Source organism: Sorex fumeus, unplaced genomic scaffold (genome assembly GCF_029834395.1).
Source record: "Sorex fumeus unplaced genomic scaffold, SorFum_2.1 ptg000048l, whole genome shotgun sequence".
NCBI classification, from domain to species: domain Eukaryota; kingdom Metazoa; phylum Chordata; class Mammalia; order Eulipotyphla; family Soricidae; genus Sorex; species Sorex fumeus.
Window position 1 is genome coordinate 5,198,372 of NW_026606105.1, and position 13,476 is coordinate 5,211,847.

At 40.2% G+C, this 13,476-nt stretch overlaps 1 protein-coding gene across 1 annotated transcript; it reads left to right on the forward strand.

Moving 5' to 3' along the window:
• The first annotated feature begins 365 nt into the window (after window positions 1-365).
• Window positions 366-5,377, forward strand: LOC130032454 (trypsin). The gene is made up of 5 exons (XM_056124011.1): window positions 366-430; window positions 2,896-3,055; window positions 3,773-4,026; window positions 4,552-4,688; window positions 5,216-5,377. The coding sequence occupies exons 1-5, from the start codon at window positions 391-393 to the stop codon at window positions 5,363-5,365; spliced, it is 741 nt and encodes a 246-aa protein (XP_055979986.1). The 5' UTR covers window positions 366-390; the 3' UTR covers window positions 5,366-5,377.
• Window positions 5,378-13,476: the final 8,099 nt, after the last annotated feature.

The following is a 13,476-nucleotide window of genomic DNA, read 5'->3' on the forward strand; positions in this document are numbered from 1 at the left end:
TGAACCACATCTTATCATTGTGAAAAGTCCATATTAATTAAACATCAAGGTGTCCTGGTCCAAGTTTACAGTTGAGACAATAAAGTTTGTTGCATTTGTGTCTGGGAATCCAAGCACTTGTTGGTATCCCTGTTTGGTGACCTTTCTCTGTTTGTTAGCCATTTTGGTGAACAGTTTGCAACAGGTGGCTTCATTTACTCATTCTCATAACCTTTGGAAAATTAGACAAAGGTGAATGTTTACTTTGGTGCTGAATTATCTACATTCATGTTTGTAAGTTTCCAGTAAAGTCACCTTTTTGGCAACAGGGCCATAGTTTCAAAGGCAAAACTAGAGATATAAATACCTGTGGATGCAAACTGTTCAGTGTATCACATCTAGTGAGCAACCATGAAGACTCTCATCTTCCTCGCTCTCCTGGGAGCCGCTGGTGAGACTCAATATATTAAGAACTGAATCAGAAAATTATCAAGAATAGATATGTATTGCTCGAGCAGGCCCAGTAACGTCTCCATTGGAGACTTTGTTGTTACTGTGTCTGGCATATCGAATACTCTCGGTAGCTTGCCGGGCTCTCCGAGAGGGGCGGAGGAATCGAACTCGAGTCGGCCATGTTGGCCGCTTGTAAGGCGAATGCCCTACAAGGCGAACGCCCTAACTATGTATAGTTAGAATCACAAGAAAAAGATTTTATAGAACAATGCAGATACCAATTGTACTTAAGGTGATGATCATTTCTCAATGAGACAAGTATAGGATTTTATCAGCTCACCGAAAAATAAATTAATCACTTTCTATTATTATTTAAAAGGTTCACTTTTGCACTTTGGAAGAGAGCAACGAAATTTGAATATAAGGGTCTATACTCAAGACCTTTAAACAGATATTTTATAGATAACTAAATGTCTTTTATTGGGGAAATTCTTCAATAGGAAGGAACGATTCATGTAGAAAGTAGTCAGGGACCTAATCCGATTTTAACTTCAAAGTAAAATCCATAAAGAAAAACAGACAAGATAATAGTAGTTAACATTAAGGGAATGTTTGTTTTGATTTTGTAAGGATTTGTGGTTAATAATTAGACTAATATCTAACTTGGGGTGTCTTGAGAAGGTACAGGGATAAGAGTCTGAGTCTTCTGGGTATTTAAGGGCCAAGGGGTCTCAAGGAAAACACTTGGAGGTAGAAGGACCTCCAAAGCAGGGCTCAGGAGGTCCATTAGGCCACTCCTGGTGGTACTTAATCAACTGGTATCTATGTGAAGGCCCAAGAATGCAATGCCTCTACAGCCCTGCAGGGCCAGAGACCACCAGAGTCTTCCAACAGTAACTTTAGGGCCTCTGGGGTCACACCTGGAGATGCTGGGGCTATTCTAGAGTTGCACCTGGACATGGTCTGGAGGCCATGCGGTGCAGAGACCAAGCCCAGGTCTTGCATGTGTCTCAGGCATGTGCTTAGACTATCTACTCAGCCCAGCAAAGATGTTTTATTTCTCATGCATGAGGACTTTGAGCTGAGTTTTACAATAAAATGCTAAGAATTTTCCTGTGTATAAGACATCACTCCACTAGAAAAAGAAATAAGACAATGATTTTATTTTATTTTTGTATCTATTTACTCTGACCTCTCAAGGAGTCACTGGTTCCATCGGCAATTCTCAGCCAGCAAGGCCAGTGGATGAGTGAAAGGGCCCAGAGATATGATGTTACATGGGCCCTGTAGTAATGGAGATACACAGACAATCCCCCCAAGCTCTTGGGATCTCCAAACCTGCATCTGGTGGTGCTCAGGGGACTATGTGGTACCAGAAATCCAACTGGGTTGGACTCAGCTAGATATTCTCCTTAACTTCTGTATGATTTTCGGGCTCTAAATTTTAAAATGTTTCATGTGCTAGATTTATACTGCTCAAAATTATTTCCAACTTTGCTCAAATTGAGCAAGTATACATTAAACCTACGTGTCTTTATTCTAGAAAGCCTTTTCCTAAATGACTTTAAATTGCTTGAAAAATAAAGCATATAGAATAATAATATAGAATTCCAGAAGTTGAAGAAATCTGAATAAATTTACAGACCAGATCACAGTGATGAATAAATTGAGAAGTGCTAGAAAGATCATTGGAGTTAGGAGAAGGATTTGTATAACGCTTTATGAAATTATTCTGTAATAAGTTTAGCAAAAAGCACAAAAAGGAATTGGAGAGCAGTAATTTAAAGTCTACGTTCCCTTTTAGAAAATTAGATGTTCAGATCATCTCTCAAAGTCTCATTTATGTCAAATCATGTGTACATCGACCTTATACTTACCATAGCAAATGGACAGGGTTTCTGTAAATAGGTTGATCACCTGTTATAAGACTTTTGATCAAGAATTTGTGGGTAAAAACTTTATTTAACTTTGTGGTGTTTAGAGCATTTATTGTATAAAACAGTTCCTGATGCATCTGAAGGTGGGTGTGTGATTATGCATTTATTTGATTGTGATATGAAAGGAGTATATTCATTTCATTTAAAAAATATTAGAGACCAAACAGATATTATAGCTGATAAGGCACTTGCCTTGCAAGAAGCCAACCTGGGTTCTGTCGCTGGTACCCTATATGGTCCCCTGAGCTTGCCAGAAATGATTCCTGAGCACAGAGTCAAGAGTAAGTTCTGGCTTTTGGAGCACAGTGGAGTGTATCCCCAAAACAAAAACAAAAATTAGACACATTAGCTCGTGTGTCGCATGCAGAGAAATAGGTCTTCAAAAATTACTTTAAATCCACTATTTCCTGATCAGATGAGGTAAGGGAACAATGTCTACTCTCTTCCGGTTAATTGCAAAAATATGAGTGCTAGAAGTATCTTCTGAGATAGGTATGTATAAGAGTTTGCAACTTTTCTCCACCAGTTGCTTTCCCCGCTGACGATGATGACAAGATCGTCGGGGGTTACACCTGTGGCAGGAATTCCATCCCCTACCAGGTGTCCCTGAACTCTGGCTACCACTTCTGCGGTGGTTCCCTCATCAACAGCCAGTGGGTCGTGTCTGCTGCTCACTGCTACAAGTCGTAAGTGACCAATGTTTATATCCCTGTTCACTGTGATCATCTCCTGCCATAGCACCTTTAGAGTTCTTAACTGATTTGGACTGGGGAGGGGAGTGCGTGAGCACTGAGATTCCAAAACTCTCAAGTATACCCTATGCCCCCAGCACTAGATTGATATTTTGGGACTCATGTAGTAACGTGGAGAGAGTCCTAGGTATCCTGATAAGTGGCTTATAAGCATTAATAAGTAAAGACTCATAATCAGGGAAAAGATGGTATAGGTGGTTACAAAACACAAGGCATTTTCTCTACAACATATGGAAAAGACCTATTCTCCAAAAAAGAGTCTCTCATTTCTCTGCCATCGCATCTCCCAACAGTGGTGGTAGCCTAAGAAGTGCCAATCAATTGCCACCAATTTTATCTTCCTCTTTACCTGTCACTATCTGATTTGGGTCAGATGGCTCACAGTCCCATGCTTCAGTAGTCTAGGGAGATGGTGTGTTGTGAGCCCATGCTTTGTGGTAACTCCCTAGAAGCACACTTGTAGATAGAATTGCTTATAAAGGACTAACCCAGATACCTGTGTTAATGAACACTTAGGGGTTGGTGTCTGCACTACTGGTCTTGATTGGGTTTTTTTGGGTAAGGAGAAGAAGCTGGAGTTAGACAGCTACAGAACACTAATTGTGTGTATATGTGTGTGTGTGTGTGTGTGTGTGTGTGTGTTTAATATAGCCGCATCCAGGTGCGTCTGGGAGAGCACAACATCGAGGTCCTTGAGGGTGATGAGCAGTTCATCAACGCCGCCAAGATCATCCGCCACCCCAAATACAATGGAAACACCATTGACAATGACATCATGCTGATCAAGCTGAGCACCCCCGCCACCTTCAACGCCAGAGTGGCCACCGTCTCTCTGCCCACTTCCTGCGCACCTGCTGGCACCAAGTGTCTCATCTCTGGCTGGGGAAACACCATGAGCAGTGGCAGTAAGTGTTGCCTGGAATAGAAGCAACTAGCATAAGAAAATCAGCAGTGAAAGGCAAGCTGAGGGTCACTAGTCCAAACTGTCACTCAGAGCAAGATTTGCAGAGAGAAGTGCATATATGAGTTCTTGTAATATAATCATTGAAATTAGAAAAATTCCTTTGCTAAAACGCAACAAAAACCTGCTATGGCAAAGATGTCTGTACATCTTCACATGAAGTGTGGTGAGTGATTTTCAGAGAACTAGAAACTGAGAACGTGAACAGAACAGAGGATAGTACATTTACTGCCAGAGGTCTAAACCTGTACCTGTTTGTTATGTTATTCAGTATATTTTAGAAACAGTCTCTGGTTTGATATCTGTCACTGTTTCTAGTGTCAGAGAGAAAATAGAATAGTTTGGAAGACCTTCCATTTATTGGCTACCCTAAAGAAAATACAGGGATTTTGAGATAGAGAGGAGAGATAATGAGAAAGCAATGTCCGGGAAACCTCCGGGTAATCTATTTGCACTCTTGTACCAACAGGCAACTACCCTGAGCTCCTGCAGTGCCTGAATGCCCCCATCCTGTCTGACAGCACTTGCCGCAATGCCTACCCTGGCCAAATCACCAACAACATGATGTGCCTGGGCTTCCTGGAGGGCGGAAAGGACTCTTGCCAGGTTCCTTTCTTTACTCTTTTACCCAGCTCAGTCTCATGCATCTCGACTCTTTTTTCCCTTTCCAGACAAGGAAATGTGAAAGGGTGTTCCGGGGATAGATTGTGGGGAAAAGTAGCTTTGGATGAATGATGAGTTTTATTTTTGTGTTATCAATGTTTAGGGTTCAGAGCAAAAAGACACAGAAAATTATGTGCAAACTGTACCTCCCATTGCCCCTTTCAGGTGGCTTACTACAAAAAGGGTCTTTGAATGGGGAAAGGCCTGCTGGGAAACATTCAACTCCCTATAATAGTTCTCACCTATTTGGGGGCCTACCGTTTGCAAGTAAGAAAAGAGAATATGGGAGTAGGAAGGAGAAAGAATGACTAAGAAATGAAAAAGGAGGGTTAGATTTCAAGGGATTAGAAGTGTTTCTTGAAAATTTGTCAGCTTGGGAAGATGACCCCGTGGCAATAGAGGAACCCCTTTGAGCCTTCTACCATCTGGAGAATTCGGGGAATTCTAACTGTCCCTTTGCTCTTACTCAGGGTGACTCTGGTGGCCCCGTGGTCTGCAATGGAGAACTCCAGGGTATCGTCTCCTGGGGCTACGGCTGTGCTTTGAAGGGCAAACCCGGTGTCTACACCAGGGTTTGCAACTACGTGAGCTGGATTAAGCAGACTATGGCTTCCAACTAAATACTTTGTCTCTTCATGACTCATCCCTCACCCAATCAAATTCATTCTGCTATGTCTGAAATTGGTCTATAAATAAAGCCATTTCTCCTAAATATATGAAGAACCATTGTCATTTTTTGGTTTGTGAACTTATACATGCAACAGACAGATCAATATAAAGATAGATACAGGATTGACGTAGACCAAGACATTAAGATATAATCTAAAGCTTACTTACTCACCAAGCTAATTTTATTTATTTTCATTTTTTTAATTTTATTGAATCACCATGAGATAGTTAGAAGCTTTCAGGTTACAATCACACAATGATCAAACACCCATTCCTCCACCAGAGCACACTCCCCACTACCGATATCCCCGGTATAACCCCCTTTCCCGCCCTCTCCCTGCCTTCATGGCAGACAATATTCCTCATAATCTCTCTCTACTTTTGGGCATTATGGTTTGCAATGCAGACACTGAGAGGTTATCATGTTTGGTCCTTTATCTCCTTTCTGCACACATCTCCCATCCCGACCGGTTCCTCAAACCATCATTTTCTTAGTGATTCCTTCTCTATTCCAGCTGCCTTCTCCCCTTTGCGCATGATGCAGGCTTCCAGTTACAGAGCAATCTATCTGTCCCATGTATCTACTATCCTTAGTCACCAACCTAATTTTAAAACTTGAAAATTGCCCCTTAAATTCCAATTGTAAGATATGGGCTTTGTCTGAGTAAAGCAAGCTAAGGGAAAGTTCAGACCTAAGTAGGAAACATCTTCTATGATGAGATCAGACTTTGGTCAACTGGAGTAGCAATATAGACAACTTGTCAGGAAAAGTTTCATCCAAGAGCAAAGCATTCCCATTGTCCCCATGCATATTCCCCATTCCCATACATGCATTAACGATTTATCCTTTGTTCTATGAACTGATTCATCATGAATGGTGCATGTGTTGAGGGGGAAGAGTGAAATGGAAGATGTACCCAATAAAAAGGTCAAGGGCCTTCAATTTGGGACTGTCTAGACTGACTTGCCTTCTAGACAAACCACGCATCTGTCTCCTTCCTTGCCATAGGCCCTGCTGGAAGACTGAAGATGTCAATTTGATTGACTTAATAGTGGTGATCCATCACACAAATTTGTTTTTCTAATCACTTAGTATGTTATAGACTTTGTAGGATCTTAATAACAGAAAGACTGTCATCACTATTATCATCTTATTTTTAAGTAGATACTGACACTGAAATTGAAAGTCACATTCAGTTGCCCAATATTATTCAATTAGTTCATGGTAAAGCTGAGACAAAGCCCAGGCTGGCCTGATGTCCAGTGCATAACAACTGCTGCCAAAAGACTCTATTTATTGTCTCTTAAAATATGTGAAATTTTATAAAGCTATGTAACGGAAGCTTTATAAACTATAAAAACTTTTAAGATTGCCAGTAATCTTGTTCTTTTCATGATTTCATTTAGTTATGTCTTCCAATTTCTAAGCTCTTGCCTGTTTTTGCACTGGAATTGCATTGCTATAGCTGGCACAGAGTCCACTGTCTGTCCCCTCCTACCATAAATAACCCCCGAATTCCAGCTAAATTATGTATTATTTTGAATAATAGAATATTATTAAAGAAATTTAATAAACATTATAGAGTATTATAGAAGCAAAAAACTCGTAAAAGCACAGATAAATTTTCAGAAAATAGATGTAGTACTGTGAAGACATGAAAGTGTTGAATACAGATTTTACTCTAGCTTATATCTACAGGCATTCAATAATTCTAAATCTTTGATGTCAGAAGGAACTTTGTTCCAGAAATGTGCTGTTGCCAAAATTCTGTGAGCTAGGGTCACACTGAAGTCTTTGTTTCCTTCTTAGTACTCACTATTTCTCTATTTTGTATAAGGAAAATGTAATCATCACTAGTATTCATCATTTCCTAAACGCTATATGATGTTTTCAGGCTCTTAAATGATAGTCAGTATTGACAATTATCTGTGAGATAATACTAATAATTACTTCCATTTGAAATCTGAAAATACTTGAATTTAAAGATGTTAAATGGTCTTTTTAAGATAAGACAGCTTGTAAATCCTAAAACCAGAAATTGAACCCTAATAGCTAGATTCCTGAGTCTACAGTCTTCATTGTTATGTAGTAAAAATGAACATGTTAAAAAATTGAAGGGTCTTACAATATTCACAGAAAAGGGACATTAAAATAAAACTGTTCCCAGTGACTTTGAAAATATGGATATCTAAAGGTTACAATAATTTTATTTCACATTCATATTACATTTGCCACTTGCCATTAAAATTCAATGTTCCAATTACTTTGAAATCTGACCAGGGCAATGATTAAACAAAGAAATTTAATAAAAAATATCGCACTCAAAAAAAGTACAGTCGAAATAACATCTGCACTTGTATGTTCACTGTTGCACTGTTCACAATAGCCAAAATCTGGAAAAAACTCTAGTGACCTAGAACAGACGACTGGCTAAAGAAACTTTGGTATATCTAGACAATGGAATGCTATGCAGTTGTTAGAAAAGATGAAGTTATGAAATTTGCATACAAGTGGTTCTACATGGAAAGTATCATGCTAAGTGAAATGAGTCAGAAATAGAGGGAGAGACATAGAAAGACTGTATTCATCTGGGGAATATAAAGTAACAGAATGGCAGACGAACACCCAAGAATAGCTGAGATAAGTACCAGGAGGTCTGTTCCATTGCTTGGAAGAAGCTGGCAGTAGATTCTGGGGGAAAAGGCAGCTTAGATAGAGAAGGGAATACCAAGTAAAGGAAATAACATGCACGGGTTGTGAGATGTGTGCTGAAAGTAGACTATAGACTGAACATGATGGCCACTCAATACCTCTATTGCAAACCACAACACCCTGCACAAAAGAGCGAGCAAAAGGGAATTCCCTGCCACAAAGGCAGGGCAGTGGTGGGGGGCGGGGCTGAGGTGGGGGGGGTGGGTTACTGGGTTCATTGGTGAAGGATAATGGGCACTGGTGGAGGGATGGGTACTCGATCATTGTATAACTGAAACCCAAGCACAAAAGTTTGTAAGTCTACAACTGTACCCCACAGTGTTTCACTAATAAAAATTAAATATATATATATTCATTCATTCATTCATTCATTCATCATCCTGTTATTCGTCGATTGCCTCGAGCAGGCCCCAGTAACATCTCTTTCATCCTAGCCCTGAGATTATATTCAAGGCTCTTTAGGAGAATGAGACCCATCATTGTTACTGGTATTTGGCATATTTGGTACGCCATGGGGAGTTTGCCAGACTCTGCCCTGTGGGCAGGCTACATTCGATAGCCTGCAAGTTTGTCCAAAGTAGGAATGAGATAATAAGATATCATAAAAAGATGTCCTGATAAGATGTCGCGCGGCCGCAAATAGATATATATATATCACTCGAAAATCTCCAGGACTAGGTGGCGTCACTGAAAAACTCTACCAAACATTTAAAAAAGAATAAAGATCAATTCTTCTCAAATATTTCAAAAAAAAATTGGAAGAATAAAGAATGATTCGAAACTCATTCTCCTAGGCTAGCACTAGCCGGATATATAGGCCAAAAGGAATTATACAAGGAAATTATAGACCAATATCGTTGAATGAGCCTACTATTTAGGACATATTTTTGAGGGTATTCTAAAAATATTTATGTACTTCTTCTTTTTTTCTGTCTATTAATCTTTGTTGGAAAAAATATGTATGACCTTTATTCTTCTAGAAGTATTGCTTCTAGAGATAAAAAATTGCTGGATTTTAGTCAACAACAATGATACGAAACTTGAAATAACAATTATAACTTTTGTGAGCCAAGGATTATCATGGTTTATTGAAAAATACTAATTTATCTTAAATTAAAACAAGACTGACTGTAAATTTTTATTTCAAGGAAGGGATTTGGGACCACACCCAACTTTCCTCGGGGTTTATCCCTGTTCTATGCTCATGGATCATTTTTATTTTGTTTTTGTTTTTTTGAGGGGGAGGGATAGTGTACACCCCAAAATGCTCAGGGGTACTCCTGGCTCTGCACTCATAAATTACTCCTGGAGGTGCTCAGGGGATATTGAAACCAAACCTGGTTTGGCCATGCAAGGCAAACACTTTTCCGGCTGTATTATTGCTCTAGCACCAGGAATCACTTCTGGAGGGGGTAGCTACATGCAAGGTAACCTTAACCCTTGCACTATCTCTTCAGTTCTGTAATTTCAATTTATTAATTTATAATCACTGTCACTGTCCTCCCATTGTTCATCGATTTGCTCGAGCGGGCCCAGTAACGTCTCCATTGTGATACTTGTTGTTACTGTGTTTGGCATATCAAATACGTCACGGGTAGCTTGCCAGGCTTTGCCCTGCGGGAGAGACACTTTCGGTGGCTTGCCAGGCTCTCTGAGAGGGGCGGAGGAATTGAACTCGGGTCGTCCATGTTGACTGCGTGCAAGGCAAAGGCCCTATCAGTTGTGCTATCGCTCCAATATATTTAATAGTATTATTATTTTCTTTTTTGGTTTTGGAAGCCATTCCCCATGGTGCTCAGAACTTACTCCTGGCTCTATGTTCAAGGATCATTCATTCCTGGTAGCACTGTAGCACTGTCCTCTCATTGTTCAATCGATTTGCTTGAGCAGGCCCAGTAACATCTCCATTGTGAGACTTGTTACTGTGTTTGGCATATCGAATATGTCACAGGTAGCTTGCCAGGCTCTGCCATGCGGGCGAGGTATTCTCGGTAGCTTGCTGGGCTCTCCCAGAGGGGCAGAGGATTTGAACCCGGTTGGCCAGGCAGACCACGAGCAAGGCAAACGCCCTACAGCTGTGCTATCACTCCAGCCCCCAGATGCAGTCCCAGGGTCAACCCAGGTGGGTTTTGTGTTAAGTAAATTCTGAAAAGTACTATCACTTGCCCCTCTTTTATTAGTCATTGTATCTCTGGTTTTGTTGTTGTTGTTGTTTGTTTGTTTTTTAGGCACTATGATTTACAACACTGTTAATAATAATAATAATAATAATTGATATGCCAGACACAGTAACAGTAACAATAATTTCAGGTAGATGTAGGGTTGGAACATTCTTTGCCTAAAACTAACTTTTTGAAAGGAAGCTGATATATTATAAAGTATCAAAGTAAAAAGTATCAACAGTTTTTTTTAAAAAAAAAACCTAAACATTAAAAGTAACAAGATTTATCTTATTCAGTTTGTTAGAGCACCCCACACCTGGATATCTCAATGTTCTAGGATGATAGACTAGCCTTAATATTTACAGGGACAAATGAACAACTTATAGACAAGGTAGGGAGAGACTAAATAATTGGGATTGTTTTTGCAATGTAAGAAATGTAAGTTATGGTCAGCAAACAGGAAGTGAGTTCCTATGTTTAGTTTTAGTTAGTTCTGAGTTAGATTCCAAAATCAGCTAATTGTTCATGAGACAAAGTAGGGGGAATTGCAGATTTTATCTGATCACAATGGTCTTTGTGTTTGATCTTGCCACAGATAAATTAGGGATCACCTTGGGACTCATGGAAGTCCTGAGGAAGAGCAGAGATCTTCTCTTAACTCCCTGGGAAGGTGTACTCTGTTGTTTAAGTCATTTCCCAGAACACCAAATGGTGGTTTACCCACCACTCTTTCCTGGGAGCACAGGACTCAGGTCAGCATGTCATAGAACATCTGGAGACTTTGTTCCATGTCCTGAGCTTGGCTCAAACATGAGGGCCATAGCTTTCTTTAAGAAATGTAAGACATGGTCAGCAAACAGGATGTGAGTCCCCGTATTTCGTTTTAGTTAGTTCTGATTTAGTTAGTTCTGCAGAAAGGATTTACTGCATTTCCTTCAGACTCCAATGACCGATGAATCTCTCAGCATAACAGTCCTTGGAAGAAGGGGAGAGGGGGCAAGGTAACAGGTTCAAGTCACAAAGGGAGGAGGAGACAATAAAGGAAGTCTATGTCACAGACAGGATGAGCAAACTGTCACTGGGCCGCCTCAGAATTCCTGGGAAGATTTTTGGCTTGGTCTCTTTCTTTCTTTGACTTAACACCAGAAAAAACTCCAACCTTAAATAATTGGGCCTTAAGAAGAACTTATTTGAAGTCTTCAGTAAGATCCTCTTCTCTCTCCAAGCCCCAGCTTCCATTTCTCCCCAGGTTATTTTGGCTGAGAACACTAGAACCTGAGATCCAGAGAACTGCAGTTTGTCTTGCATGTATGCTACTGGTAAGATAGCAGACTGAAAATGAAATTCACTCTCATCTTCGTTTTTGTGAGCACAGCTGGTGAGTCTAGGACCTTGTTTTTCAATAAGAAATGGACTGACACTCGGGATAGGAGATGTGGGTTAAAAGAGGACTATGGACCAAACATGATAGCCACTTAATACCTCTATTGAAAACTACAACACCCAAAAGGAGAGAGAGAGCAAAAGGGAATGCCCTGCCACAGAGGTGGAGTGGGGTGATGTGGATGGGAAAGGGGTGTTGGGAGGGATACTGGGATCATTGGTGAAGGGGAATGGACACTGGTGGAGGGATGGGTACTTGATCATTGTGTAACTGGAATGCAAACACGAAAGTTTGTACCTCAAGGTGTTTCGCTAATTAAAAAAGTTTTTTTAAAAAGTGGTAATTACAAGTAAGAAAATTAATTAATTAAAAAAGAAAGGAGTAGAATCATGGACGCTGTGAGTTCAAGTGGTAGAAGCATTATGTGTGCATTAAGTGGCCAAGAATTGCCTTCCTGGATTCCCCAACAGAGGAATAAGGAAATGGGGGGACCACAGACTGATGACCAAAATGGCATGTTTAATGGAGAGCAGTTAGGATACTTATAGAATGGGTGTTCAAGATATGACTGCACAGAGAAGTGATTGATCAATTTAATAAAGTGCTTCAATGGAAGCAATTCTCTTGAGAGGATTAACTCAAGGAGACACTCCGTCTCCCAGGGACATATGTATTACTTTTCTCTTTCCCTTTAGTTGTACATATTAAACAAGTAAGTACTTCTTAATAATACTTGCAGCTATTTTCATAAACACAGTAAGAGATATAGATTCCAAAACTTAGTTCTCTGGACTCTGAGGGCAAGCAAGTATTTTACTGTAAATTGCAGACCAAGTCCTCGGGCTGGTCCAGCTTGTTCTTCCCGTTAGGGGTCCTGATTCTAAATCATAATCTTGCATCAAGACCATTTTTTTATGCTTTCTAGAGACTGTCCCATTTCGATGCCAAAGTAGATTCACTCCTCTCCCTGGGCCCATACCAGTGCCATGGGGGGACTTCCCTTTGTGGAGTGTTAGGAGCAATGACAACCGAAACCTGAGTCAAGTAATTTTGAGAGGTACCCAGGAGTAGATACCAACTCCCAAATATTAGAAACATGGCATTAATGAGTCAACCAACTCCCAAATATTAGAAACATGGCATTAATGATATTTCTATGTTTAAGCAAATAATATTGCTCTAGAGTAAAATATTAAAGGTTACAAGGGATGACTGGAAAGATAGTACAGTGGATTGGGCATTTGCCTTGCAGCAGCTGACCTGGGTTGGATCCCTGTCATCCAATGTGGTCCCACCAGGAGTAATTCCTGAGTCAGAACCAGGAGTAATCCCTGAGCATCACTGGGTGTGACCCAAAAATAAAAGAAAGAAAGAAAGAAAGAAAGAAAGAAAGAAAGAAAGAAAGAAAGAAAGAAAAAGGAAGGAAGGAAGGAAGGTAGGAAGGTAGGAAGGAAGGAAGGAAGGGAGGAAGGAAGGAAGGGAAATAAAGGTTAAAAGGGAAATAGAAAATCAAGTAATTCACTACAAATACAAAGTCCGGAGTTATCAAAAAGTTTGACTTATAAGTACCAACCTACTTGGGGAATTGTGACAATGAGAGGTAAAGCACAAAGGAAATGTTAAAGAAAAACTAGTGGGATTAGAGGTGTTCAAAAGAGCACTGTAAGATTCTCTAGGGGGAGGAAAAGGAGCAGTTCATTGACGAAGCCTAAAACACTTTCATTTGATATACAACAAAAGAGTAGGAAAAGGACATGGAAAACCACACCTACACAGCCAGCAAGCGAGGGGCAAGTCCAAAGG

Bases quoted from the DNA above. Each gene is read 5' to 3' on its own strand.
- LOC130032454 (XM_056124011.1), top strand. From the start codon at position 391: ATGAAGACTCTCATCTTCCTCGCTCTCCTGGGAGCCGCTG. The intron at 431-2,895 runs GTGAGACTCAAT...TTTCTCCACCAG, and splicing joins CGCTCTCCTGGGAGCCGCTG to TTGCTTTCCCCGCTGACGAT. The intron at 4,027-4,551 runs GTAAGTGTTGCC...TTGTACCAACAG, and splicing joins AAACACCATGAGCAGTGGCA to GCAACTACCCTGAGCTCCTG.